At 36.9% G+C, this 26,315-nt stretch overlaps 1 protein-coding gene across 1 annotated transcript in view; it reads left to right on the top strand.

Moving 5' to 3' along the window:
- The window catches only part of cul3b (cullin 3b), a 63,909-nt gene that overhangs the window by 19,164 nt on the left and 18,430 nt on the right, over positions 1 to 26,315 (top strand). Inside the window, exons 2-8 of the mRNA XM_043702096.1 lie at positions 3,238 to 3,435; positions 3,751 to 3,864; positions 11,945 to 12,105; positions 15,318 to 15,432; positions 15,585 to 15,813; positions 20,602 to 20,747; positions 23,478 to 23,654. Coding sequence (XP_043558031.1) covers positions 3,238 to 3,435; positions 3,751 to 3,864; positions 11,945 to 12,105; positions 15,318 to 15,432; positions 15,585 to 15,813; positions 20,602 to 20,747; positions 23,478 to 23,654 — 1,140 coding nt within the window. The remainder of the gene's footprint in view (positions 1 to 3,237; positions 3,436 to 3,750; positions 3,865 to 11,944; positions 12,106 to 15,317; positions 15,433 to 15,584; positions 15,814 to 20,601; positions 20,748 to 23,477; positions 23,655 to 26,315) is intronic.

The following is a 26,315-nucleotide window of genomic DNA, read 5'->3' as shown; positions in this document are numbered from 1 at the left end:
TAGGAAAAGTTTAGAGGACAAACTCTGGCAAATAGGGCAAGTTTAGTTTAGGAAACTTGGTCAGCATGGATAAGTAGGATCAAAGGGTCTGTATCTGTGCTCGACTGATCAGTCTGTGGATTGTGGAGTCACTGTAAGTTTAGTCATATCTAATTAACATTTTGAGGTCATTAAGGATAAAGAATTGTATATCACAAGCTACCAGAAGGCATTTAGTAAGGTCAACACAAAAAAAAGGAAAATTTTAAGTTTACTGATTTGGATTCAACCATGAACATGAATTGAAAGCTGTTTTGAATACATGTAGTTTTGAGGTAAAGCAAATCTATTCTGATTGGCAGACTGTGACAAATGGTGGTTCTTGGGGACCTATAGAGAGTCCTCAGTGTCATTCTTTGAGAGTTGAATGAAGGCATAGACAGTTCACGTTTGCAGTTAATACTTCAATGGATAGCCTATTTGATTAATTCCATGTGATATCAAGAAATAGCCGAAGGCACTGGATGCTACAAAGGCTATGGAATTAGCAATGATTAGATTAGATTCCCTACAGTATGGAAACAGGCCTTTTGGCCCAACAAGTCCACACCCTCCGAAGAGTAACCCGTCCAGACCCATTCCCCTACCCTATACTTATCCCTGACTAATGCACTTAACATTATGGGTAATTTAGCATGGCAAATTCACCTGACCTGCACATCTTTGGGTTGTGGGAGGAAATCGGACCACCCAGAGGAAACACACTGTCGCCCAAGGCAGGAATTGAACCTGGGTCCCTGGAGCTGTGAGGCAGCAGTGCTAACCACTGAACCACCCCTAATTTGATATTAAAGAGATGTGTTCTGCAACAAGTCTAGACCCTAACCAAGTTATTCTAGTACAATTCTGAAATTGACATCTTTGCAGCAATGTAGAAAATTGCCCAACTGTATTCATCCACCAACAGCAAGGATAAATTAATACATCATCCCTCTGTACGCTCTGTCAACACCTTGATGGAAGGATTGTCAACAATTCTATCAAGTACCATTACTCAGCAGTAATCTGTTTACTGATGCTCAGTTGTGTTCATCTAAGACCAATCTGTTCCTGATCTCATGACAACCTTGATCTAAACACAGACATAAGAGCTGAACAGAGTTGAAGTGAGAAACACAGCAGATCAGGCAGCATCTGTGGAGAGAAAGCAGAGTTAATATTTCGAGTCTGATGACGCGTCATCAGAACTGATGAGCAGACCTGAAAAGAGTTGAGGTGAGAGTGATGCTTTGAGAAGTCAAAACATGAGTTACTTGCTGCAAACCTGACATCGAGGCAACTTTGGTTGACTGACATTAAGGAGCACTTGGGGTGGGAACTCCTCAATGGTTGGTGTCCTACATCAACAAAAGGAGATACTTTTGGTTGTTACAGGTTAATCATCTCACTTCCAGAGTACCGCTGCAGGAGTTCCTATCTTCCCTCGACCCTAAATTCGAAATGGAATGTTCACTGAAAGTTGCACAATGTTCATCGTCCGTTGTGAATTTTCAGAAAATTAAGCAAATTTTGTCCATACGCAACAAGATTTGGACTACTGTACATTAGGCTTGGGCTGATAAATGCCAAGTGACATTTGTCTGGCACTTGTGGGGTGCAATGCGCATCTCAATCAAGAGAATAACAGCATCTCCATTTCAGCGTAACCATTGCTGAATCACTCAGTATCCAAATCCTGAGTTAGTTATCATGAACTAACCACATAAATATTATGGCTAAATTAGGAGATTAGAGGCTGGGAAGTTTGCAGCAAGTAACTCTTGTTTTGACTTCTCAAAGTCAAGTACAAGGCACAAGTCCAGTTGCCTAGATGAGTGCAGCTCCAATGATACTCGAGCTTTATACCATCTACAAAGCAACCTACTTGATTGCACACCATTTTCAATGCAGTCGTGTGAAACTATCTTCAAGATGCACTTCAGAGGGCTCCTTCAAAAGTGCCTTCCGACCTGTGACCTCAAAGATCAGAAGGAGTTGCATGAGAACGCCTGTACCTTCAGGTATCTCTCCAAGTCATACACCATACTGCTATTTTTTTCCACAGCTGCTGAGCCAAAGTTCTAGTATTAGAGCACCCTTTCTTCCAACAGCGTTGTTGGTGGATCTATACCACATGGACTGCAGCAGTTCAAGAAAGCAGCTCACTGCCATCATCTGCTTGAGGGTGATTAAGAATTAGGGATGGGATATAAATGCTGGATAATATAGTGATACCCATATTCAGCAAAAGAACTGAAAAAAAATCCGTTGCATCACTTTTTCTAATGCCCTCCTAGCTGACCACCTCCTTGTGTTTTTTTATACATTCAAACATATCCGAAGCTTGCAATAAGTCTCACTTACTCCTCTCCTTTTTGGCAACAATTTGATTTTTAAGCTTTTCATCCCTTCATAGCTGAGCACCTCACTGACTCTTAATGTCCTCCAGCACTTGATTTCTGCAATCCAATCTGGCTTCCTGTACGGATTCAATTTTCGTTGTGAAACAATACAGAATTGTATCTTCAGCTGCCTAGGCTTTAAACTCTCGTGTTCTCTGCCCAAAAACCCCTCTGCTTCTACCTCTCCAGGATATGCTTTAAAACTTGACTCTGACCAAGCTTCTAGTTATCTTTTCTTACTATCATTTTATGTGGCGTGGTGTGCACTACTGTATGAAAACATTTCTTTGAAATGTCTTAAGCTTTTAATATAATGCAACTTTTATCACCAGTTATCTCGTTTCTGAAAATAGAAACCGAATAGCTATGGTAAGCAAAGAATTGATCTAATGGCACTAGTATGTTTGGATGAGCATAGTTACCCCAGCAATTTGGACTTATGGCTCTTTGTACATCTTGCTTATAGCACATTCAGTACTTTGGAAAATGACAACATTTAGTTTTTGAGATGGATCACCTTTGCATAACACGAGTGATCACTTGAGTGATGAATTAGGAGCTGGCTGCTACAAGTATATAAGAGCTGCAAGGGCTAATTATAATTATCCTGCCTGTCCTGTGCAACCCCTTCTTCCATTGGCTCATTATACTTTGCAGCAAATGAAGTGTTAACATAGCCTTTGTTAACATAGCTGAGATCAGAAAAAGTTCTGATCTTAAAAATGTTTTTCATAGCTTGTAGCTAATTATTATTCAAAGTTTCAAAACTGACAACCTGATTTGACAAAATGTTAAATTTGTATATTTTCTCTTGCAGATGACTATGGATGAAAAGTATGTAAATAGTATCTGGGATTTACTAAAGAATGCCATCCAAGAGATTCAGCGCAAAAATAATAGTGGGCTCAGCTTTGAGGAACTCTACAGAAATGCATATACAATGGTATTACATAAGCATGGTGAGAAACTATATACTGGACTGAGAGAAGTTGTAACTGAACATCTGATCAATAAGGTATGTGCCCTTGAGAAACAGGGTTTTTTTAAGTATATGTGTGGGATGTTTTAGAAGTGGAATTTAAGTTTGTCATGACTTCATAGTGAATAGATTATGTAAACAAATAAAGATTTGCTTAATCACTGAATAATTCTGTTTGGAGGAATAAGTGTTTACAATCATTTCCCTTTATTGGTAAATACTGGAAGGTAAAAGGAGATTTTTTTTGGCCCAGTGTCTGTCTGCAGTATTACCGTTGGTTATCAATAGTTTTACTTACGGATGCTCATCAAAACATTACCCATAAAAACTAACTGCATATTTCTTTTTCAGGTACGGGAAGATGTGTTAAACTCTTTAAATAATAACTTTCTACAGACCTTAAATCAAGCATGGAATGACCATCAGACTGCAATGGTGATGATAAGAGACATCCTCATGTATATGGTAGGTAGGCTTGATAAATGTCACTTAAACCAATACTGTTGTACATTCTTCCACTGTATTTAACTCACTTTTTAATGTTGGTAAGGAATGGTGATTTTTGGGAAGCAATCAGCGAACGAAGGATCTAATGGAATTATTTTGACAGTAGAACTCATTTGATAGTTCCTGTTTAAAATTACAACACTTGTTTGATTTAGCCATTTAATTATCCATTTTGATAACCTGTTTATGGTCTATAATATATTTTGTTGAACAGCCTGTGAGGCATTGCTGTCACATTCATGCTACCTCTACAATTTACACATGCACATGACAGTGAGAAGCCGCTCATCTGTTCAAAGACTGTTTCTGTCTCAAGCTTGCTGCTCATAGGTTCATTAGTGAACCTGTCAGCGGGGAATATGGAAATAAAACAACCTGTGATAGGACAGCAACAAGAAGTTTAACAATGTAAGTACTAGCGAGTTTACAGAAGATTTGTAGCTCAGATTGAGGTTCTTGGTGTAGGTTTGCTTGCTGAACTGGAAGGTTCATTTTCAGACGTTTCATCACCATAAGAGGTAACATCATCAGTGAGCCTCTGGATGAAGCACTGGTGGTATGGCCTGCTTTCTGTTTGGGTTTGGGTTTCCTTGGGTTGGTGATGTCATTTCCTGTGGTGATATCATTTCTTCTTTTTCTTTTTTTTTGGGGGGACGGAGAGAGGTAAATGGGGTTGAAGTCAATGTGTTTGTTGAGCGAGTTCTGGTTGGAATGCCATGCTTCTAGGAACTCTTGTGCGTGCCTCTGTTTGGCTTGTCCTAGGATGCATTTTTTGTCCCAGTTGAAGTGGTGTCATTCCTCATCTGTATGTAAGGATACTAGTGAGAGTGGGTCATGTCTTTTTGTGGCTAGTTGATGTTCATGTATCCTGGTGGTTAGTTTTCTGCCTGTTTGTTCAATGTAGTGTTTGTTACAGTTCTTGTAAGGTATCTTATAAATAACATTAGTTTTGCTTGTTGTCTGTATAGGTCTTTCAAGTTCATTAGCTGCTGTTTTAGTGTGTTGGTGGGTTTGTGGGCTACCATGATGCCAAGGGGTCTGAATAGTCTGGCAGTCAGTTCCGAAATGTCTTTGATGTAAGGGAGAGTGGCTAGGGTTTGTGGACGTGTTTTGTCTGCTTGTTGGAGTTTGTTCCTGAGAAACCAGCAGACTGTGTGTTTTTTGGGTGCCATTCTTTTTGAATATGCTGTACAGGTGCAAAGAACGGATATCCAATAAACACAGTCTGCCGATTTCTGAGCAACAAACCCACACTAGCAGACAAAACACGTCCAGAAACCCTAGCCACTCTCCCCTACATCAAAGACATCTCAGAAATGACTGCCAGACTACTCAGACCTCTTGGCATCATGGTAGCCCACACACCCACCAACACACTAAAACAGCAGCTAATGAACTTGAAAGACCCTGTACAGACAAGCAAACTAATGTCATTTACAAAATTTCTTGCAAGAAATGTGACAGACGGCAAAAAACTAAACACCAGGATACATGAACAGCAACTAGCCACAAAATGAAATAAACCACTCACTAGTATCTTACATACAGCTGAGGAAGGACACCACTTCGACTGGGACAATACATCCATCCCAGGACAAGCCAAACAGAGACATTCATGAGAATTCCTAGAAGCATGGCATTCCAACCGGAAGTGTATCAACAAATACATTGATTTGGATCCCATTTACCACCTCCTGCTAAAAAGAACAGGAAATAGTGTTACCACAGGAAATGACATCACCAACCCAAGGAAACCTAAACACATAAATAGAAAGCGGGCCATGCCACCAGTGCTTCATCATCCAGAGGCTTTCTGATTATGTTACCTAGTGTGGTGCCGAAACATCTGAAAACTAACCTTCCAGCTCAGTGAGCAAATCTACATCCAAAGTAAGTACTTTTTGGTGAGAGGTTTGCCAGGGTTGTTGAGTAGAGGCTGAAGCTGGAGAATGGTGGGAGGTGGTGGAGAGCAAAAGTGGCCACGGATGAGAAGACAAGTGGAATTATCAGTTGACAACCAGGAAGGCATGAAATCACTGAAGTAACAATTCCTCGCACCCAAAAGAGAAAATGCTGGAAAATCTCAACAGGTCAGGCAGCATCTTTAAGGAGAGAAAAGAGCTGACGTTTCGTGTCTAACTGACCCTTTGACAAAGGGTCAGTTAGACTTGACACGTCAGCTCTTTTCTCTCCTTACAGATGCTGCCAGGCCTGCTGAGATTTTCCAGCATTTTCTCTTTTGGTTTCAAATTCCAGCATCCGCAGTAATTTGCGTTTACTAATTCCTCGCAAATAGATGTAGAATCTCTTGTTTGAGGTTGCTTGAGTCCTCTTACCATGTGGTGCAAGAATGTGATGTAGTGTAGTAACTGCCTGGTTAAAATGTTCTAGCCTTGTGCAAATGTGAGGAAATGTGTTAGTTGATTGTAGGTAGATGTGCTCAGAATAATTTGTGTGTATGTGTATATAAAGGTATTAGTTTGAAAGAACTTCTGACAAATGCCTGTTTCCAATTTTAAATACTGTGTTGTCCAAAAAATTAATGTTTTCCATGTTTGTTGATTGGTTTTATGCTTTAAAGAGGTTTGGTATTTATTAATGACGTTGATGAATCTCTTTCTGCTTCTGTGCAAGTTCAAATAGCACACACATCAGTACAAATACAGAAGGTCCTGTTATATCTTGACTGCATCATCTAATAAATTAGTGAGATTGAGAAATGAGCCACTCAATCAGAATGTTTGCTTCCTTAAAGTTAAAAATAACCCTGGAAAAAAATCTCAGAACCTTCCAAAACATAATTGACCCCAGCACAAGATATCATGATTTCATTAGAAAGAAGCATAAATTACGTTGGTCATAATTCATTCTCTCCTTTTTCTTGAGTAAATGAAACAAAGGACCCCACTCATTTTCTGTCTGTTTACGGTGCACTCCTGATGTTGGTTTACAGAGACGACAACTTTCATGGTCATTTCTCATGATCCCTTCAAACTTGAAGGGGTGAACAGATGGGTGGGCCTATTCTTTGAAAATTGAAGGCTTTTATAATTCTAACCCATTTTATGTATGTATTTATTGATATAATCTTTCATGGATTATGTATTTAAGTAAGACCAGATATTTTAACATTTCACGTATGCCAACGTTTTCTCTAAACACACCAATTCTCTTAACTGAACTGCAATTTCCTAACTTAAATCACTTTACTTTTCTGAAAATCAATATTTGATCAACAACTGTGTCCATAACCTCTACAGTTTTTCATTCTCAATGAAAACATCAATACAGTTTCTAGCCATTCCACAATTTTAGCTTGATTTCACTTGGGATGCTGGAAAGTATTCCAGTATATTGTCTCCCTTCAGCTTAATTAAATTATCCTTTGTTGTTTTAGAATATATCTCATTCTTTTCTAGCCATTCCACAATTTTAGCTTGATTTCACTTGGGATGCTGGAAAGTATTCCAGTATATTGTCTCCCTTCAGCTTAATTAAATTATCCTTTTGTTGTTTTAGAATATATCTCATTCTTCCATTAATCAATTTCTTCCAAATTTCTCTTTTTGCAAGCACTGAACAATGTTTTTGCCAATTTCTTATTACTTTGCAGTAACTTGCTATTCTCTACTCATAGTTTGTTCCTTTTGGGGGTTCTATCTTCCATGTGATGATTTTTTATAGATTGTTTTCAGTAATTGCTGGAAACACTTGCATTGCACAGCATCTGTGGAGAGAGAAAAACAGTTAATACCCTTTCAGGTTGATAATCGTTCATCAGAATTGGATGATATTGCATGGAAGTCTGTAGAATGGATGGTGCTGCATGTTCAACTGGTCAGTGATAATGCATAACCTACTCTAACTGTTTATTTGTCTCTCTTTAAATTGCACAAATGCTATCCACTTCAACTACTATTTTTGGTAGCTTTTTCACTCTAACTACTATCTGGACAAAGAAGCTTGTCCTAGATTCCTCATCCGAATTAGTGACTATCTGAACGATAAGCAGCTATTCAACAAGTAAAGAGCAAGTTAAAAAAGGACATGACCAGACTAAAAGGGAGAGGTCTTGTAATGGGCTAGAGAGCAGAAGATTTTATATGACAAAATCAGTAGTGCCAGTCAAAATGATGTGGTAATCAGAAACATGCAGAAATAAAAGATATACGTGAGGTGTTATCTATGGTTCCAGCAGAGGAATCTGCCATGAGAAGTGTAGCAGAAGAGTAACACATCTCTGATATGAGGGTCACACAGTTGATCATGTGTCCTTCTTATTTGCGTATACTTTGTACAATTCTATTTTTGTCTCAATTGATGTTCTTTGCCTGGTAGAACTTACTCAATATTTCATCTGTTTCTTTCACCAACCAATAAAATTTCTGAGACTCGGCTCTTAAACTATTTTAGTTTGTCCTGTAAAACTATAAGGACTACCCATAGAAACGTACCCAACCAAATTAGTTATTAGCAATTATGTCTGACTCCAACCAGATGACTACCTGGCAGAATGGCATAATTCTGCTCCTATATCATATGGTCATCCAATATATGCCATCTACAAGGTGCACTGCAGCAACTCACTCAAGGCTTATTCAACAGTACTTTCCAAACCTACCACTTTGACCATGTGAAAGGCCAAGGGAGCAGATGCATGAGAACACCACCAGCTGCAAGTTCCTCTCCAAGCATCACAATATTCTGATTTGGAACTAAATTACTGTTACTGGATCAGAGTTCTTTAATTCTCTTCCTGATACTACTGAGTGTAACTTCACCACAAGGACTGCAGTAGTTCAAGATTATAGGTCCTTCTCAAAGGCAATTAATGATGCACAATAAATGCTGTCCTTGTCAAGGACAACACATCCCGTGGAAGAGTACACTTTTAAGAAAATTGAGAACATTTCTAGGCACTCAGTTATGTCATGCTATTAAACAGTAACAGTTTTACCAAAAGAGTAAACTAAAAAAGGATGTCCTTTAAGAGATACCAAAAGATAATGTCCATTGTAAAAATGCTCAGAATTTAATGCCGCTTAGTTTGGCAGAAAATTAGTTTGTGCCTCTAATATTGACCTCCAGTCTCTGCTGCAATGTTCGTACTACTATAGAACCATAATCAGAGGTTGAGGCCCTTTTAAAGGAATACATGTTCCTGAAAGTGATCGCTAATTGGTTGCACTGAAATTTTTTTTCTTTAACTCTATCCTGTACGTTTAAAGTAAATAATTGCCATCAGTGTGGGATATCTTAGTTTTAATATCGCATTTGGTATTATTCATATTAGGAACTAATTAATGAAGCAGTGTAAGTTGCCTTGTATTGGCGCTTTCACCTGTCCTTGTTCAGTGCTCTGAAGTATAGGTTCATCTTTTCTCATGGTACTGAGCAGACCTTTGGTCAAAATTGGGGAGGCAGCATAATTGCCTGAACATGGCACTCTATTTCTAGTGCTTCTCCTCTCCAATTCCTTGACCATTCAATACTTGTCTACCTGTTTTCCAGTGCAGCTCACTTCCATTTAGTTTCACTCTGCAGATTCCTCTTATATATTTGTTCCTCCCATTTGTATTGATAAACACTAATGAGTTTTCCACCTTAGCATCTACTGTTTTTGCTCATTAGTAGTATATAGATTTAAATTGTTGGTTATTGCGTTAGGTTGCTGGAAGAAATCCGGCATGTATCCATTTAGTCTTAGCTGTGGCTAGCCCAAATAGGTATTTAAAAACTCTAAATATTCCACAGATGTTTCAGCACAGATGCCAACCATTTGGCCTAGTTGATTTGTGCTGGAATTTATGCTTCACATGAGTCTGTTCCCAATCTGCAGTTTGTCACCTTTATCAGCATTTTCTTCTATTTCTTTTTCCCTCAAGTGACTGTCTAATTTCCCCTTGTATATAAGTTGGCTGTTTGCCTCAGCCACTCAAAATGATGGCAAGCTCCACATTCTTATATCTGGATGAAAGAAATCTCTCATAAGTTCCATATTGGATTTATTCTTATGCCTTTATTTTTATTTACTCGTTTTGGATTCTCAATCAAATGAAAGCATCTCTCTGCATCTAAGATGATTCACATGTCTAATATTGGCATTTTTGATTAATCAGTGTTGAAAAAAAATTATTAGTTTTTTTTCATTGTTCATATCTCAAATAGCAAGTTTTGAGAAGATTTGTAGATCAGGTTGAGTTTCTGGATGTAGGTTTGCTTGCTCATTTTCAAATGAAAATGCATGTCCACATTAAAATTTAGTTGTGTTTTGGGCTTAAAATATTACCTTTTTTTTGTCTGTCCATCCATGAAGTATCATGACTTGCATAAGAACATGAGTAGACCATTTGGCTTCTTCCAAAATTATATTTAATGACTGGTATTTTAACTCCATTCCCTCCCACACAACCCTTTTCCCCAGCCTCCATCTTTGCTCCATGTCCCCTTGGCACTACTGCTTAACAAACATTTACCATTCTAAAGTTTCAAAATCTGAGTTTGCGTAGGATTCACATAATTTTGGTGGGATTATTCAATATTTAATGTAACCTTAATGTGAAAAACTATGTTCTAATTTGATTCATGCAATGTGGCATTCAACTTTTAAGGCAATACCGCTTTTCTTCTGGGCCCTTGCACCAAAGAAATGTTTTTGTTATCTAATTTTGTCAACTCTTTTATCAAATAGTAATAGTTGTTTTCATTGTTTATACCTCAAATAGCGAGTTTTGAGAAGATTTGTAGCTCAGGTTGAGTTTCTGGATGGAGGTTTGCTTGCTCATTTTCAAATGAAAACTAACCTCCCAGCTCAGCGAGCAAACCTACATCCAATAACTCAAATAGTTAATCTATTCAGTTCTCAGAATTTTAAATACTGGTGATTTGGAACACTTTAATTTAGTTTTTGTTGTATATGTTTTGACTTAATTGCATCTAGATGAATTTAAATATTCGTTGAAGCCATTAAGTCTTGTGTTGAATTTTGTGAATTTTTTTTATGATGTTGATTAAGCATTTGACTCTTTTCAAACTAGCAAGCAGGTTGTAATTTTTAATATGAAATATTATTAACAAGATCCTGGTGCATAATCTCCAACACTTCACTTGTGCTGATGGAAGAATGGCCAAGAAACACCTAAATTAACAGCGTCAAAAAGCTATTATTTTGTCTCTTTTGAAACAGTAGCGAGGGCCAGGGTTGAGATCAGTCGATTTTAAAAATTTGAGCACCTTAGACTCAACAAACGTGGTGATCTATTCTAAATTATAACAATAGAAAATGTCTTTCTCCACAGTTGTATGTGCATTTGTAACTACTCTATCTCTTGCTTCCTATCTTTTTCCCCTTTTTCTTTCTCTCTCTCTTCCCCCTTTGTTTTCGAGCTGAAATACAGTCTTCTAAGATTTCTTTTTGTAACAGAAAAATGGCCCATTTAAGTTTGTAGTAACAGCTTGAAAATGGGCTTCCACCTTGAGAGTGGGAAGAGTTAAATGTTATTTATTTTCCATGTAATAAGAAATTTAAACTGTTGATCTTGCTGTGAAAAAAGATTCTGGTCTTTCATATACTGAGGAATCTCGATTATCCAGACGACACAAGCAGGGAATATTTTGTCGGATAATTGAATGTTCGGATAATCGAATGCTGGCTAACACAGTTTAGCCAAGTATTGGGACCTTGCAATCTTGCCGGATAATCCGAAATTCGGATAACCGAATGCCGGATAATCGAGGTTCCTCTGTGTTTTTATAATTCCAGCTTCTGCTTTGCAGCCATGCCTTATCTTGATGATATGCCTTTCATTTCACATTGGATAAGGATATGTTGAATCTTTAGTATTATAGCACTTAGTACACATTTTTAAGGTTCCACAAATTATGCTGTCGTTTGTTAAAAGCTGAACAGAAGAATTTGCTTGAGGCCTCCATTATATATAAGGAATATAAATTCTGAGGTTTATTTTAAACAGTTGTAAAGATACAGTGTGAAACTTCGACCAAACAACTATCATTTTCATTTTTGTTCTCATTGCAGGATCGCGTGTATGTACAACAGAATAACGTAGAGAATGTTTACAACTTGGGGTTGATCATTTTCAGAGATCAGGTAGTGCGCTATGGTTGCATTCGAGACCACTTACGCCAGACTCTTCTGGATATGATTGCAAGAGAGAGGAAAGGAGAGGTAGTAGACAGGTAAATTGAGTCAGTCACTCATTAGTTGGTTCCAATTCTAAATTGTGTATTATATCACTGTACATATTAATCCATTTCCTTTTGTTTTATGAAGTTTATTAAACTGGCTAAACTTATTAAACTAAAATGTTTTTTACATGTTTGTGAATTTGTATTGTACTTTTGAGGTATATGGTCAAATTAATTTGTTAATTACAGAGCTGTGCTGAACTGTCATGAGCCCCATAGACATTGATGCCTTTAAACTCCAGGGTATTTAGGGATGGACAATAAATGTTGGCATAATCAGTAGTGCCCACATCCCCAGAATGAATTATTTTAAAAACTAAATTCCTACCATCGATTTAAAGAAGTTGCACACCAAGAAATCAAGTTTTAAAACTTACTTTTAATAAACTAACTATGTGCAAAATTAACAAATAATTCCTAGCATGCAATGAATGCTGTAAATAACAGAAATGTTAGTCTTACTAGTTCCTTAACAGTTCTGATACATCCATGCCACTTTCATACAGTCTTTCAAGGAAACTGACCACAGCCTCTGCAAGTTTACAATGAATTGTCATCACCCTGTGTCAGTGAGTTGTAATGCTGAGTGACCTATAAAAAGGGATGTCCCTCAGCTTTTGGGGAATTTCTAATGCTGCTGTCAGGTGTAAGATCCACATAGGTGACTTTTCCTCCCTCCTTTGCAAGGGAAATCTTTCCAATCTTTATAGTGTCTCTTTGACAAAAGTCTTTTCTAAGAGCATCCAAAGAATTTGTAGCCACCTTTTGTCAGTACTGTAACCTTTTATCTCTCTCTCTCTCAACCTGTCATTCTGTTGCAAAAACGTGAGGACTGACAGGCTAATTGCAGACAGACAAACTGCTCTTGCCTTTTTCTTCCATTGTGAACATTTTATACCTTTCTCCCAGTAAGTTTCCAAATGGGCCCCAGATTCCATAATAACCAAACCACAGACTTGTTGTCAAGTGGAACATAATAGACATGTGACTCTCTTCATTGGTCCATTTTGTCTTAACTTGAGGAGGTTTATAACACTGCAAAAACTTTAAGTAACGTTTCAAAATTAAATTAGAATGGAATGATTTTTGAAATGTTGACATTTTTGTAGACATAATCTTGACAGCTCCATTTCTTGACAGTTATGCTAATTATTAATTTGGTTAGGTCCAAGAAGGCGACTCCTATGGAGTTTAGGAAAATCTGTCAAGTAACAGTTCACTGACAAATGAATACCACATGAGAAAAAAATCATTATCCCAGATTTATCTTTTGCTTCAAAAGAGAATATCAGAATTACTTTTGTAACCCATTTCAACTTATGAAAAGCCTGGGCAGTTTTGTATCTTAGTAAGTGTTTTTTGCTATAAGCAGCACCGTAATTGCTGTGTTCTATTTTAAGTTTATGGATAAAAGAATAGGGAATACAAGAGAAACATTTTTTCAAATGAATTTTAAATGTATATGAAAGACATTGCTAGCAAGAGTGCTAGATCAAAAGGTCATTATGGTCTTCAAGAAGGAAATATTCAGATATTTGTTGACTGTTAGGGCTTTAGAGGTATTAGAAATGCAGCAAGGGAATACAGTACCATTGTAGTAGACGATTTGGGCTACACACTGTGTACACTCACCTGAAACTTTTTGTGGGTTGTTCATATGTTTGGAATTGAACAATAATGTAACAATATACAATTTACTTGTATGGTACATGTTTTATAATTAACAATGGCCTAGTATCAACACTTAAATCTTTTTGTTGTGTAGCGCCACTATAGATATATGAATCTGCACAATCCCTTAAACTGTCTGTCCCTCTGACTGAGGACTTGCATGTTTTTCCCTTTTCTTGCTCCAGTTGGCAACTGTTCTTTCAGGTGCTCAGGCATTGCATTGTATAAATCACAATCCTTGAAGCCTATTACCTCAACACGTGGTTTGCCATTCAAATCTGCATTCTTCTGGATGTCTAAATTTTCTGCACAACCTCCAGAAAAAAAATAATAAAGTGGAACAGAGCCATAAATATCTTCATATGAGTTTCAGCTAGGTGTTTTCATGTGTTCATTAGTTAAACTGGAGCTATTGAAATTTATTAGCACGTTTTACAGTTTTTGAGTATTTCAGACATCGGTTTTGCGAATCTACTGCCAACATATTTGTTGACAAAAGCTACATATATTAATGACAGCTAAAATTTTGTTTTAAACAAATTCTGCGTTGCTTAGATTTTGCAATGCATATTTAATAACGAAGCTTTGAATGTTTATGCATCTTTTTATTTGCTGGGATGTAGATTTTATTGGTTAGGCAGCATTTATTGCCGATCTCTGATTGTCCTGGACGATGTGATGATGAACTGTTGCCTTGAACTGCTGTGGAGGAGTTAAGAGGAGGCCAGCTTAAGTTTTGTTAAAATGCTAGAATTCTGACACTTTCAAACAATACTTCCAATCAAATTCAGTTTGATAGTTCCTTTGCCAATGGTGATAAACTCTTGCAGTCCTAATGAAAACTAATCAGTAGGCTAACTGTTGAGCACAAAGCTGTGCAGTTGTACAAATGTTTTTCAGTTGTGATCCTTAAATTGATAGCTTCATAAAGTATATTCATTATAAATTGTTAATTTGTAAATACCTAGTGGCATGGTATTATTTGTGTGATTATTGCTCCACTTGGTGCAATCTGGCTTTTTAGAAAAGAAGTAATACAAATCCAGAAATTGGTGTGGTTATCTTAGAAAAGAATCTCTACAGTGTGAAAGTATATTTGTCTTGTGTTTGTTTCATCATTGCACAATGTTTTCAGTGTTTAGTCTTCAAAGAGTTTCCTAATGTGATGCAAATACTTTAGCAGCCATTAATGGTAGAGATTTACTTATACAATATTAATTTTGAGTATAACAGTACTATTTTTGCTAGCTTGTGGAGCAGAAGGCTGTTTGAAGAACCAGATATTTTACTGTCGATCAGATTGAATTTTCCACTTAAAAGATTGTAGATTACATTATACCTAGGGAGCCTTGACAAATTCAAGCTTGCTCTGAGAATGTGCTTTTTAAACGTAATATTCTGCCACAGTTTTAAATTTTAATACTGTTATGTTGTATGTTCTGATCTGCTCAGTATTGGCCTTTTTTTTTTCTGATACATTCCAAAACAATCTTCGTAAGTAACCTGTTCTTATATTTTCTTTGTTTGACTAGAGGTGCAATTCGGAATGCCTGTCAGATGCTAATGATTCTCGGCTTAGAAGGTCGATCAGTGTATGAGGAAGATTTTGAGGCTCCGTTTTTAGAAATGTCTGCTGAATTTTTCCAGGTATCTTTAATTTTGTAGTTTATTTCAAGGTTAATTGTTTTTAATTGTGATTTACTTTCAATAGTTATTAGTAAATTTAAAGTGTTAAGAACATTTATGTAATGCAAATCTATTTCTGACTTTAAAATGGTCAAATATTTCTCTTTACGTAGATGGAAAGTCAGAAGTTCTTAGCAGAGAATAGTGCATCTGTATACATTAAGAAAGTGGAAGCACGGATTAATGAAGAAATTGAACGAGTCATGCACTGTCTTGATAAATCCACAGAAGAACCAATTGTGAAGGTGGTGGAAAGGGAACTAATTTCTAAACACATGAAGACTATTGTAGAAATGGAAAACTCTGGCCTAGTCCATATGTTAAAAAATGGAAAAACAGAAGGTGAATTCAAAAGGGCATTTTTTTTCTCAAGTGACTTCTACTGCTCAGTTTGTACATTTCATTTTTGGGGATATATATTGTCAGAGTTCAAATTTATATATGTTTAAATTAATTTGTGCTGAGTTTATAATTGCTATTATTTGAAGCATTTATTAAGGTATAGTGAACATCTTTAAAGTTATTCCAGTTCAGGGATAATTCATTTTATGTTTTGTTTTGGCTTTAATGTGAATTCGGGTGCTATGTTTTATTAACCTTTTGAGTGAAATGACATACCATTTTCTATTTGAGGGTGCAAGTGAAAATTTGTCTGTTAAGTAAAATTGTATATCTGTGAACACTTCCTTGGAGAAAGTACAGCAAAGTTTTTATTAGGTTTTTTTTTTAAAAGTTAGCTGTGTGTTGTAAAGTATCCCAATACTTTGCAAATGTTGTGAAGATGCATCAAAACAACCTGTGTCTTTTGATATTGGAAAATGTAATCTCCAAACAGTAAGCGTCCAGAAAAATGTGAATGTTACTGAACGTCCTGTAAACCTTTCAAATATTAGCAGCTCCAGGAAATTCAGTGCTCCCAGGATGGATTAAGTTTCTTTAAGTTCAGCTGCTTTTCTAAGGCCATTTCCATATTTTCATTTCCTCAATCTTTCTATTTCCACCATTTCTATTTCTTGTGTTTTAGTTTTATCTTTCTGGTATATATCTAAACTGAGACACATGATTTATGTTTAACATGCACAGACACTATATTCTTGATCCTTTTGCTGTGCTTTCTCTGTTTTCCCTTTTTGGACTTAGCCAGAGACTAATAACTTGAAATCACTTAACAATTTTGCTTAAAATTGATACATTGGTGGGATTTCTTTTCAAGAATGGAAGACTAAGGTTTATAGTTTGCCCTGGCCTTTCCTAGCTAGTTGAAGTTTGGAACATTTGAGTGATTTAACAGCTTGAGATAACCCAAGTATCTGACAAACTCATTGTGCAGTGAACTGGAAATTGCTGATCTGATCGGCACTTCTTGAAGTTACAAAATAGCTATTTTGGAATGTGTTCAATGCTTATAACAGACTCTTTGGATTTAGATGATTATATATAATTTTCTATTAAATGCATGGTCTCATGTCTTTTAAACTTTCAGGTGTTACTATCTTTCAGTCACCATTTATTTTGTCGTACATTAGAATTTTCCTTTACAAATATCAAGTAAATTGCTATCATGCTCCAGTACAGTAGTCCGAACCATTTTCAGTAATGTGGCCTAATTAGTATTTTACAAATCGCTTTAGTTAGGGCAATAAGGTAAGGTACCTTTTAAAGGATGTGGCAAAATTGCTCCAGGTGCTAATTATTGTGCTGAATATGGTATATTTTGAGTACCCAATTATTGTTTGTTCCCATGATCTCAAATATTCTTTTCAATTTAACATACGTCTTAATATAAGCCATGATTTTACCCAAAACTTCAAACACCAGTTTTTTTTAAACTTAAATTATACAAATGATCTGAGTAATTGAAAGGGCATTAAAATCTATAGGTATGAAAAATAAAGTACAGCTTTGTTTATAACATACATTATTGGCCTCCTTTGTGTAGAAACCACAAAATATCCTTTTGTCACAGTACGGAGACACTGGAACAATCCCAAGAATAGTAAGAAACAGAAGTTATTTTTAATTTTTAATGTAGATTATTAGAGAGTGAGTTAAAGGCTGTAATTATCTTACTGCCAGTGACTTTTTGAAGTTTTATGTATCATTTAAATAAATTACATTGAATGTAATGGAGGCTTGGCACTGACGCAAGATTGTAACACGTGAATTTGCCCTGTGCAGTGAGGGTATGATGGAAGTTGATATGGTAAAAGCTATTTACAAATATTATCCAAGCGCTTTGGCAGCCTTGAACACACTCCAACACATCAATTTAATGTATACAAACTTCTCATTTTCAATTGTAATGTCTCCATTAACATTTTTGTAATGTGTGTGCCTCCTATGTCTTGCAATAAACTGGGTACAGTTTGTTTTGTGTTGATCAGGTTGATATTTTGAGCACTGAGTACCAACAATGACCACTCATAGCTCAGAGCAACAGAACCGGCTCTAAACTGTCCTGTCAATGTTTCTTTTACCTCAGTTTTTTGGATGTCCCACCTGCATTATTGTGATATTCTTCTATCTTTGTAACAGTTATTTTCTGACTTTGAGTCTGATCTACAATTAATGCCCATTTAGAACTAGGTTGAAAGAAATCTACTTGGAATCTTCATGGCCATTATACCCTGTTTGTCCCATTATTAAGCTGGATTTAAACCAAGGGTGAAGGCTAGTGGAAATCTACTGCACGACCAACCTCTAGGCAGGGATTTCAACTAACATGATTCGACAGGATCTTTAGATTAGTTATAGGGGTTTAAGGATTTTTCTCTTCCATTTTTTTCCATTGTTGTTCACAATTTATTTCATAATAGGTAGACACATTTTGTTGTTTTGGGAAGTTCAGGACTTTATAAGAGGCATCCATTGCCTTAATGCTTTTCTAATCTTAGTACAAAAGTCCATCAATCATATTTTGCATGCAGACTCTGTTCTATTTTTGTGTTGCAAAATAGTCATGAATGAAAATCATCATCCATTTCGTAAGCTTCAGAAAATTTATCTGGAGAAACAAAAAGCTTAAAAGTTTATTCTTAAACTCCTAATACTAATTCCAACTTCTGTCTTTATGGATTGAATGTCTCTCTCATTGATGAACATGGTGCTTTGGTATAATCTGACAAACACTGCAGTGTTTGAATCTGACTTGTGCTCTCTGGCTTAATTGTAGTATTAAATATTCTGCTGGCTTTATTGTTAATATGCTGTATTGATTGGATGTGTTATGCCTTTTAATCTAGCAGGTGGGACTAGATTGGGTTGGGATATCTGGTCGGCATGGACGGTTGGACCGAAGAGTCTGTTTCCATGCTGCACATCTCTATGATTCTATGACTTTAATTGGCTTTGTCCATATTTTTGGCCAGTTTCTATATGTTTCTGAATGCAAGTCATTGAGAATTGTAAGGGTGTGGTCCCAAGCAATGATTGCTGGCACCTCCCGGGTTAATAAAGTCATTGATTTCTTGGAAATTGTTACAGTTCCAATGTTAGTCAGACATTCGGTCTTAATCCGGCTTGGGTATGACAAAATCATAATAAGTTAGCCTGCAAGTACACACAGCAATTAGGAAAATGGCGTGCATTGTAGAGGAATTGAAGTTCAAAATGAAGGAAGTCTTACTATAGTCGTGCAGAGCTTTGAGACTGCTCTTGCACACAGCAATTTTCTTTGTTCCCATACTTAAAAAATGGATATACTTACTTTGGAGGCAGTACCGCAAAAGTTGACTGGATTGAGAGGGTCATTCTGTGATGAAAAGTGTAGTAACTTGAACCTGTGCTCTCTGGAGTTTAGAAGATAAAACATGATCTCATTCAAGGATGCAAGACTGTGAAGGGCTGTGAAAGGATTGCTTCCCCTCACAGGTTGTGGTCTAAGAATAAGGGATCAGTCACATAGGACTGAGTGGAAACAAGGTGGTCAACTTTTGGATATTTCTATTCTTGGGGCCTGTGGGTGCTGCTTCATTTTTAAGCTTTCAGGGATTGGAGGAATATGGAGAACAAATGGGAACATGGTTGTCAGGCCAATGATCAGCTTTGATTCTATTAAATGGTAAAGCAAGCTCGAGAGACTGGTGTTCCTGTGAATTTAAAAACAGCACTGATCAACTCTGCCAATTTTGCAGGGATGGCAAAGGACTAAATGTGGCGGAATATGTCTTGTGTGCTGTTCAGAAACAGCGTTTGGTTTATTTTACTAGCACAAGCGCTGCAGTGTGTTGAGCAGAATGAGTAAAGACAGAAATTCACAGTAGCTCCTTGAGCTAGGATGGACCAAGTTTTACGTACTATTTGAATGGAAGCCACGTTTTCTATGCTTAACAGATGGTTATCTGAAAATCTTGTATTTATATTCAGCAGAACTACTTGGAAGACCTGCAAGATGACAGGCAGTTTGCTGTGGGATTTCATCTAATGTTGTAAATGGAGATGTTTCACTACACAGTTCCAGTTACCACTTATATCTGGAATCATCCATGAATCAGAATAGAATTGGCTATACTTGTTAAGAGAGCAACTTAGTTCTCAAATCTATTGTAAATTCTTATCAATATGCTCCTTTAAATTTTTGCCAAGCCAACCTGTTTTGAGTAAATGGTAAGATGTGTCAGTGCATTTCTTGTTAAGATAAGGCAGTCTCCGCACGGTTATTTCAGTCATAGATGTTTTGTTAGTCTTCTGAAAAGCTGCTGTGCGCAGACATTTATTCTTATTAGAATCCATTAATAGGGTAAGAATCAAGCCCTGGCGGACTTATTTGTATTTAAATAAAGTATTTGCCCATTATTTAGTATGTTGAGTTTCTCCTTGATTATTGAAACAAATAATTGCTTGATGAATCTACTTATATATCGAGTAGTGATCAAATTCTTGAGAGCCATCTGGAAATATTGAATGGAAAATTAAACAAAGTTAACATCTGAATCTCTTTGATTTTTTTTAAAGCTGCGGTGTTCTTTTCTATAAGATTGATTGTGCTGCAAGGGTAAAACATGCTCTTGAGAGATATTTAGCATTGTTAACTTTTAATGTTTCTACATATTTTGAAAATTTAACACTGTAGAGCCATTTTGTAGTGCACAATCAAGCTAGTACAAAAATTTCCTTCATATCCTATTTCAGACTTAGCATGCATGTACAAGCTCTTCAGTCGTGTGCCAAATGGCCTGAAAACCATGTGCGAATGTATGAGTTCCTACCTGAGAGAACAGGGCAAGGCACTAGTTTCTGAGGAAGGCGAAGGCAAGAATCCAGTGGACTACATTCAGGTCAGCATAGAATAATTCTGTTCTTTTATTCCATTTGTTTTAACTAGAAACAAACTTGTAACTGGAATCAAAATTTGCAAGTGAATTGGATTGCAGTGTGTTTTTTAAAACTTGCACTTACTAGTTCATCAATCTGTACTGTTAACAAATCTACTTTCGTATTACTGAAAAAAGATTCTTATTGAAGCTTTTCATCTTGCACTCCTCAAAATAATTTGCAAAAAATATCAAGTCCACTTGTCACCAGTTAGCACTCTCCTTTCATGCAGTATAAATTTTCCTTTCCCTTTTAGTGTTTCCTGCAAATTGTGTCTATGAATGCATGACAAAATGTGTCTTATCTTTAGTGCTCAAATTCTATACTACCAAGCGACTATTAGTTTTTTTTTGTACTTGTGGGTGGGATGTTGGACATGCTTTCATTTTGCACTGACCTCATATACAACTTTGCAGGTTAGATTGAATTAAATGTCTTAAAATATATCTGATCAGAATAATTGATACATTTGAATAAGATGACAAATGTATTGAGTATAAATTTAGATTTGTGTGGTTGAAAGAGATTTTATGACTGGTCTCTGTAAATTTACATGTGTATTAATGTGTGTTGATAGTTAATGCAAAGGAAAAGTTGCAAAATTCAAGATGATAAATATCAATTCTCCAAATTTGTTACTAAGTGTTAGATTTCAAACATAGATGTGAAGCCATGCATTTTGGTGGGAGAAAGAAGCAGCCCAATTATTTCTTCTAAAACACATCTACATGGAACAGAGTGTTGGGTGTGTGCGCGTTCACAAATTAATAAAAATAATAATGCAGCATTCTTGGCTTGTGTACACCACCTCATCTCCCTCATTTGGAACGAGGAGAGCATATCTGCAGATTTGCAAGACTGTAATTGTGGCCAGCTTCAGAAAAGGAGAAGTCTGTAACTACGGAGGGTTATTTTGCTGTTTGTTGTAGGGAGGCTCTTTCAAAAATTCTTCATAGTCTCCTTCTAGTGGTTGATGTGTTCCTACCAGAGTCTCACTGAAGATTTTATCTGTCAATATGATAGAGTAAGAAAAACCTCTCCACGTTGCTTTTTTGACTACTCAGAAGCCTTGATCCTGTAAGCTGGCAATAACTATAGAATGTTTTCCTCAAATTTGGTTGCCTGCAGAAATTTGGCATCATCCTTTGCATGTTGCACAATGGCATACAAGCAGTGATCCCCAGCAAAGGATGCACCAGAAACCGAATGTATATGCAAACTGGGGTCAAATGAGACTCTCTGGACCAATACTCAACTCCATCTTCCTTATTATGACTGTCCACTCCATATGTTTGAAACTTCCCATTGTATGGAGTTAACCTACAGGAAGGGCAGGAAACTTGATCTGTGTTGCAAACTATCTTGATGTATTCACAGAGACACATGAAAGAACAGGCCTTAGACCAAACATCTGGAAAACAAAGGACTCTACCACCTTCTCCTGCCATGCAGCACTGCCTCTGATTGTCCTATGTTTCCTGACAATGTGAATCATTTGCCATACCTTTGAAACTGTAATTCAGCACTGCCTTTAGCATGCCAGTGCAGCTTTTGGCTATCTGAGGAACAGAGTGATAACAAAGACATCAAGCCTGATATTAAGCTGATGGCCTATAAGGCAGCTGTATTAACAATTCACCTGTATGCTTCAGACACTTAGACAATGTATAGCAAGCACCTTTACATCCCTTGAGTAATAACATCAGCGATGCTTCTGCAAAATCCTGCAAGTCCACTGGCAGGAAAAGCACGCTAGTATTCTTGTCCTATTTCAGGTCAACATTCCTAAGTTTACTAATGATTTGTCATACAGAATCGCATGAGGCCACATGAGCTGCACATCTAACACAATTTTAAATTAAGCTTTCTACTTTGAACTTTAAGTAGTTGCCAGGAGGTTAAGAAAAAACTTCCAAGAATATCCTTAAAGTTTCTCTGAAATATTTCTCCCCTCCTCCAGTTCTTGGGCATCATTAACTCAGGACCATGAAACCCTGGGGCGAGTTCCTCAGAGGCAAGCTGAGGGAGCCACCAGCATTCCGGTAAAATAGGTGGGATACGTGGAAGAATAATATAGGAATGATAAAGAGTACAGAAGTGAACAACAGCATGGGGATTATTACAGAGTTAGGGTGAACCAGATAGAAGAAGGGATTTGAAAGCAAAAGATTTTTTTTAAGTTACAGAAAGAGCATCTGTGAAGACACAGACCATGCTGAGCATCTCCAAAGACCCAGATGGAGGTCAGATGCAAACAGTGGAAGGACTATACAAAAGCCCAGTTGTCTCTTTAATTCGTACTTACCCCTAACTGTGGCAGTGTATGCAGTTCCAACATTGAAGTATTTAGTCACTGTTGTTGAGTGGAAGAAAGTCATTTTCAATCCTGAGAGACTGCTTAAGAATGATGTTTGTAATTGGTGGTTGCTGGCTCCATTACCACAACAGTATGATTGCTGATCCATTCAGTATTGGATGTGATTTTACTATGGAGATAAGTGACCCAGCTTTGAATGACTAAACTATCAGAAAAAGAAAATATTCTAACAATTGTTTAAATTATTCTAAAATACATGTAATTTGGAAATAATTAGTTCAAGTGTAATATGAGGATTTATCACAGGTTTTTAAAACCAGAATCCACTGCAATGAATGGGATTGGAGACTAAACATGCATGTTTTTCTTCAAACAGGGTCTCCTTGATCTGAAAGGCAGATTTGATCGTTTCCTTCAGGATTCATTCAATAATGATCGTCTTTTTAAACAGACCATAGCTGGTGACTTTGAATACTTTCTTAACCTCAACTCAAGATCCCCAGAGTATTTGTCATTATTTATTGATGACAAACTTAAAAAAGGAGTAAAAGGCGTAAGTATTTCTTGCAATTTTTCAGCTTTAGTTCCTTTTTTGAAATACAGTAATAAAGTACTGTGGAATTTAAGATCTTTCTGAATTCTCCCTCAGTATTTTTAATGTTTAACCCTCATTCAGAGGCTATGTTGATATGTTCTAATCAGAGATGTTATTGCACACCTCGGAGCATGTGCAACTTGAACCAGGGCCTCCTGGAACAGAGGAAGGGATACTACGACTGCACCTCGAGTCCAAGTGCCTCAAGAATGTTCAAATGCTATTTGAATAATAACTGTTTACTGTTTCCACCTGCTGACCTTTAGAAGTATAACATAGCAGTCAATAACTCTGATTTCATTATAGACCCGTTGTAGCATAGAAAGAATTGATTGGCCCATTATTGTAAAAGTGCAGCAATGACCGGACCGTCACTTGCCCCTTAGAGTAGAAATGCTGATGGAATTAATAGTGTGGTCACAGTAGTTTGCATGTTCCATGCACTTTATCATATTTCCCAGTTTCCTATTGCTGTATATTATAATCAGTAAAGGTTTCTGAAGAAGGGTCACTGGATCCAAAGCATGTGGTTTGTCTCCATAGATGCTGCCAGATCTGCTGAGTTTTTGTAGCAATTTCTGCTTTTGTCACACATTTACAAAAATGAGATCTGAATTGTGCTACATGAAAGGGTGATGGAAGCTAGTTTAATAATCCCTTTCGAAAAAAGATTGAATAAATATTTGAAGGGGGAAATTTGCAAGGCAGTGGGAAAAGAGTACAGGAGTGGAACTAGCTCTGTCAGAATGCTGATCCAGACACACAACAGACAAATTTCCTAATTCTCATTCTACCCTTTTAGGAAGAGGATTGGAATGTTAAGGCAATAGGAAAAGATGTTTAAATGACTTGATGAAAACATCAGTGCCAGGCTGTTAAAGAAACTGAGCTATCTGGGGTGGATTCCTCAGAGGCAAGCTGAGGCAGCCACCAGCATTCGGGTTAAATAGGTGGGATACATGGAAGACTAATATAGGAATAGTAAAGGGTACAGAAGTGAAAAATAGTGTGGGGATTATTTAAGAGTTAGGGTGAACCAGACAGAAAAAGTAATTTGCAAGCAAAAGGTTTTTCATTAAGTTTGATGCAGTGAGAACATGGAATAGGTTTGTAAATGATATAAACTGTGCAGGTAGGGAAATAAGGTGCTGCAGGTAAGTTTTAGTAACCAAAGGAATTGGGAGATTCGGGATTTGCTTCACTAACTCAACATCAACCAGGGAAAGAACCTTGGATACTATGGAGGTTTGTTTAAGTGTTGTACACAGTTTCTGTTTTTTTGGAGTGACCTCTAAATTGCAGACTTTGTGAACATGGTAGTTCATACTAGATTTTTAACTTGCTCATGTCACTTGAAGGTGAGGAATATTTGAGCAATGCACATTTTTGTACATTGTTAAATGAGATAATTTCAAATATTTTGATACATTCACCAAAAGTAATTGCTCTTTGATCTCTTAAACTTCACAACACATTACTGTATGAACCCCAGTAAAGCATCTGCAGTTTACATGGATGGATGAATGTCTTGTTTTGTATTTTTAAATACTGGCTTTTTATGTAACATTTTACTAAGTAGAGTACTTCAAAATTGGCACCTTTATATCTGAGCCCTTGCCTGAAATTGGATGTTTCTGGAGTTGAAGTTGAACAGATTGGACTATGGGTATTCAGGCCATGCCAGGTTGGCTGGGGTCAATGGGTCATTTAGAGCATGAGAAAGAGTGGCACTCAAAACAGAAAGGTTGATAACTTGTTGAGAGCCACACTATCAATGTAGCACCTAACTGAATTGTTCAAATAGGGTTTTTTTTTTGTTTAATTTAACTCATATTGATGACTAGAAGATTAGAATAGAAAAATGCCTGATTCAGGAAACTATTGATTTTCAGATTGTGGGATTTGAGTTACTCAGCCTGAATCTTAGATGTAAACCACAGAAAACTTTGAATTCTCAAACGTCAAGCTGATGCTTTGCTCCAACTTTCAGTCCAAAATCTTAACTTTTGTTAAGATAGATTCAGGATCAGTTCCTGCGGATTGGAGGGCGGCTAATGTACCACTTTTTAAGAAAGGTGGGAGAGAGAAAGCAGGAAATTATAGACCTCAGTGGTGGGAAAGATACTGGAGTCAATTATAAAGGATGAAATTACGACACATCTGGATAGCAGTAACAGGATAGTCAGAGTCAGCATGGATTTATGAAGGGGAAATCATGCTTGACTAATCTTCTGGAATATTTTGAGGATGTAACTCTGAAGATTGACGAGGGAGAGCCAGTGGATGTAGCGTACCTGGACTTTCAGAGAGCTTTTGATAAAATCCCACATAGGAGGTTAGTGAGCAAAATTAGGGCGCATGGTATTGGTGGCAAAGTACTAACTTGGATTGAAAGTTGGTTGGCTGACAGGAAACAAAGAGTGGTGATAAACGGCTCCATTTCAGAATGGCAGGCAGTGACTAGTGGGGTACCGCGGGGCCCGCAGCTTTTTACAATATATATTAATGATATAGAAGATGGTATTAGTAATAATATTAGCAAATTTGCTGATGATACTAACTTGGTGGCAAGGGTGAAATGTGAGGAGGATGTTAGGAGATTACAGGGTGACCTGGACA

This window comes from Chiloscyllium plagiosum, chromosome 13, assembly GCF_004010195.1.
Source record: "Chiloscyllium plagiosum isolate BGI_BamShark_2017 chromosome 13, ASM401019v2, whole genome shotgun sequence".
NCBI classification, from domain to species: Eukaryota; Metazoa; Chordata; class Chondrichthyes; order Orectolobiformes; family Hemiscylliidae; genus Chiloscyllium; species Chiloscyllium plagiosum.
The sequence above is the reverse complement of the archived record's forward strand: the minus strand, read 5'-3'. Positions and strand labels throughout refer to the sequence as shown.